The 4314-nt window shown below is 36.2% G+C and overlaps 1 protein-coding gene across 1 annotated transcript in view; it reads left to right on the top strand.

Annotated features, from left to right (window-relative positions):
* Window positions 1-4314, top strand: part of HMCN1 (hemicentin 1) — a 440557-nt gene that overhangs the window by 303238 nt on the left and 133005 nt on the right. Inside the window, 3 exon segments of the mRNA XM_003785789.2 lie at window positions 1132-1254; window positions 1760-1921; window positions 3308-3589. Of these exon segments, the coding sequence (XP_003785837.1) occupies window positions 1132-1254; window positions 1760-1921; window positions 3308-3589 (567 nt within the window).

Genomic DNA, 4314 nt, shown 5'->3' with positions numbered 1-4314 from the left:
AAAAAAAAAAAAAAAGATTTGAGATTCAATTCAATGAGGTCAATAAATTGAAAATTGGGGATAATTGAGTGAGACAGCAAAAAGAATAAAGCAATTATCAGAGATGGGCTACAGTTATAAATTTATAGGTAGAATGTTCTAGATGATGAGAAGAGCCATCGTATGACCTCAGATGGAGAAAAGGATGGGCAAACCAAGGAACTGAGTAGACAAGAGTAGTTACACTGGTTATACTTGCGAGTGTTGAGTTCATACAGAATGATAGCAGGAAGTTTAAAACAGAAGCAAATTGTTCAGTGAACAGAAGAAGAATAACAGGTTCATGAGTGGGGCTAAGACAACAGTATGACCTAAAAGGACTAGACAGAGGCTTTTGCAAGAGCATAGTTGAACAATAACTGGAAGCTCCACCTGTGGGTTAAGGATTCCCCACCTTTCAACTTCTGGAAGTTTGGAAGAACAGGCATCTACCATCTCATAAATACTGCAGCCAGAGAGGTGTCCTAGTGGAGAGTTCAACCAGCATCTGCAGACTCCAGATTTCTTTGAGAGAAGTGTGGGTAATCAGGACAATCAGGATTCACTTTAAAGGTTCAAGGGAGAAGCTGGATGCTAGTAAGGAAGCAGGTGGTGCAATTTAGAATAAGTGATATGTTCATTTCTTAGATGAAACACCCTGCCTCTGTTCTTTACCACAAGATGGTAAAGATTAAGATTAAGATGCCTTAATTTTCCAATTTTGTTAGCTTCTCAGATATCAAAACTGGCTAAGCACCAGTAACTGGGTTAGGCTTAAACTTGGTAGGTATCTTAGCTCTTTGATGTGAACTTTCTAAGTAGTTTTTATCAAGTGTATACTATGTTAGCTATTATATTTTATAAGCTGTAATAAATTACCTTCTTTTGTGCCATTATGAATATTTTGATTAAATTCTTATCTGTGACAGTGGGAAGTCTATTAGTCATTATTATTCATCTTTTAGGTAACTACTATGGTGTTAATATGTCAACCTCATATACTAATTTTTTCCTCATGTCATTTGAATAGAAACCTTTTTTCTTGTAGGTAAAGTGTCAGGAAATTTTTTTATGAAATTAATGTAGAAATAATATTTTTCTTTTTTTTTCCAGTACCCCCAAATATTTATGGTTCTGATGAACTAGCTCAACTTACAGTCATCGAAGGGAATCTTATTAGTCTACTGTGTGAATCAAGTGGTATTCCACCCCCAAATCTCATTTGGAAAAAGAAAGGTCAGTTTTCAACCTGTGATACTCTTATATTATCTGGCAGAAAAATCTTACTTTCAACATTCATTACTTGCCCCCCCTAAAAATGAATTTCCTGCATTGATTGTTTTTTAATGAAATGCACTGTAGAGCACGTGTAATCATCAAAACTCTATCAAAGAACTGAATTTTCTTCTTTAAAATAAATTGAAAAAATTATTTTCTAAATTAAGTATTTTTTCTGTATTTGTGACAGATTTGCAATGTATGTTAAGACTGAATTCTGCCATCGAGCATATTTTCAGTTTATGCATCAACAAATACTTATCTGTGCCCACTAAGTATCCGATCGTCTTAATTCTTTGTTTATTTACATTTTGGTCCTCTTTCATTTTGCACCCCAGGGCAGGATTATTTCCCAGGGTCATGAACTAGGTATATGAACCAGGAAGTAAATAAATAGTATCAGAGTATATAAGCAAAATGCTGTATTTTTGCTTTATATTCTGCCATTTGGTTTTCTTTACAGGCTCTCCAGTGCTGGCTGATTCCATGGGGCGAGTTAGAATTTTATCTGGAGGCAGACAGTTACAAATTTCAATTGCTGAAAAATCAGATGCAGGGCTGTATACATGTGTAGCGTCGAATGTCGCTGGGACCACAAAGAAAGATTACAATCTGCAAGTTTACAGTAAGTTATTGATCAGCCAAGTTTTTGCACAAGTTTCTTTTCTTCCTTTTCATCCTTCTTTTACTTTTTCTTCATCTTTTTAATAGTCATTCAAAGCAGTATGGTTATACATCATATTACCTGCACATTTAAATTGTGCTGATCCTAGAGAGAAATTACTCCGCCAACAATGACCTGAAGAAAAAATGGCCGCCCCTTGACCAAAGGAAGAGGAGTTGCAGATATTGTTATGTATAAAGCAATACTGCTGCTCACTCTGCATCACCTTGCCAATGTCAGGCATTCATTGTGGCTGTACTTTGTTGGGGGCAGAATAGTGGACTCGTGGAGGAGCAAGGGGTAGCATTGTACTATAGGGTATATTAACAATATTTAAAAGTATTTTATTTTAAAGAATGTTTAACTTGTATAAGATTTTAGAGTGCTTACAGCATTACATTATCTCATTTCATCTTTACACGAGCTATTATCTAAGACAAAACTATTGCCTCTATTTTGCATATATGGAAAGATAAGCTCAGTGAGGTTTCCAGGGCTGGCCAAGGAAACATGGCTAGTGTATAGTAGAACTGGGACTGGAACACAGGCTTACTGACATTTGCCCACTTTTCTTTCCACATACATGTATATTAGAATTGGTCTAACTTTTGTTCTTTCAGTCAATATTTGTTAGGTGAATTTTAGCTGCAAGTAATAGACTAACTGACTCTCAGTAGCTCAAACTGGTAGATTTTATGTTCTCACGAAACAAGAATCCTGAGGTTGCAGTTAGTCCGTGGAGTTGGTTGGCAGCTTCCTCATGTCAGATGGGAGCTCTGGGATTTTGCTGGTCTGCCTTCCATGGTCTCGGGATGGTGGCTACAGCTGTGGTGTCAATTTCACATTGAAGGAAAGGGGTGATATTTTTCCCCTTTATTAAAAAATTTCCCCCAAACCCCTAAGAGATCTCTGTTTAGATTTTACAGGCCTAAATTTATTCATGTGGTCACAAGAAACTATCAGCTTTCCAACTCTCAGAGTAGAAGTTAGAAGAAAGAAAGGTAACAGACATTGTATCACTAGCCATTTAGCCATTGTAGTCAGGACTAAGAAGACTTATGTAAAGCAGAGGCTACATGGACAAGTTCAAGTATTTGTATCAAACAAAACACAGCATTCTTTTCTTACTGCATTGATAGTTTTAAGTATGAACCCACTTAGAAACCCTGAAGAAGAATTCTACCTCTTCATATAGTAATGCCATATTGATTAGGCTTGGGTTTTTTCTTTAGAAGTTAATATTTTAGCATAAAGAAAGGATTAAACTTTGGCTGATGAAAATTCCTATGTAAGATTTGAAGCAAACATTTCCTATGTATTTCTTTTTATCTTTCCCTACTTGGCCAGTTCGACCAACCATAACAAACAGTGGCAGCCACCCTACTGAAATTATTGTGACTCGAGGCAAGAGTGTTTCCTTGGAGTGTGAGGTGCAGGGTATGCCTCCGCCAACAATGACCTGGATAAAAGACGGCCGCCCCGTGACCAAGGGAAGAGGAGTGGAAATACTGGACGAAGGTCGCATCCTTCAGCTGAAGAACATTCACATATCTGACACAGGTCGTTATGTGTGTGTTGCTGTAAACGTAGCAGGAATGACTGACAGAAAATATGACTTAAGTGTACATGGTAAGTAAAAAGACACCCAATAGGTCTGTTCACTCACTGATACCATCTAACATCCTGGGTGAAGAGGGGAGGCCTTGGATATTGAAAGTCTTTTATTTATAGGACATCCTTTAAAATCCATTCTTCTTCCCTAGATCAGTCTTATCCTTTATCCTTCTTTGCCTGACCTCATATGATTTATCTTACTAAAATAAGCATATAGGGCAGCACCTGTGGCTCCAAGGAGTAGGGCGCCGCCCCGTATGCCAGAGGTGGCAGGTTCAAACCCAGCCTCAGCCAAAAACTGTAAAAAAAAAAATAAAAATAAAAAATAAATAAGCACATATTGGATATTCTTTGAGGAAAGTACATAGTAAAATGGAAAATGGTTTTCTTCAAGCGCTTTTCTGGCTTAAGTAGGTTATTATAAACAAAAATTCCTTAGACTTATGACTCAGCATCAGGTGGGCATGAGTTGTACTGAAGTTAGCTTTAATATTCTAATTAATGAGCCATAAATGTCAGTAGGAATAGACCAAACATACACATACACGGAAACAACTGGTTAGATGCATCAAATTTGAGCTCTAATTTTATAGAAATTATAACTTAAATCCTATTAAGACATGCTCAAAATTCAGTGTTAATATCTTATAGTTAAAAAACATATATGTTTATATATATATAATATGTATATAAATAGATATATCCTATAGTTAGTATATATGAAATATAAAAAAATATAT

Source organism: Otolemur garnettii, unplaced genomic scaffold (assembly GCF_000181295.1).
Source record: "Otolemur garnettii isolate 467f Iridium unplaced genomic scaffold, OtoGar3 scaffold00016, whole genome shotgun sequence".
Taxonomy (NCBI): domain Eukaryota; kingdom Metazoa; phylum Chordata; class Mammalia; order Primates; family Galagidae; genus Otolemur; species Otolemur garnettii.
The sequence above is the reverse complement of the archived record's forward strand: the minus strand, read 5'-3'. Positions and strand labels throughout refer to the sequence as shown.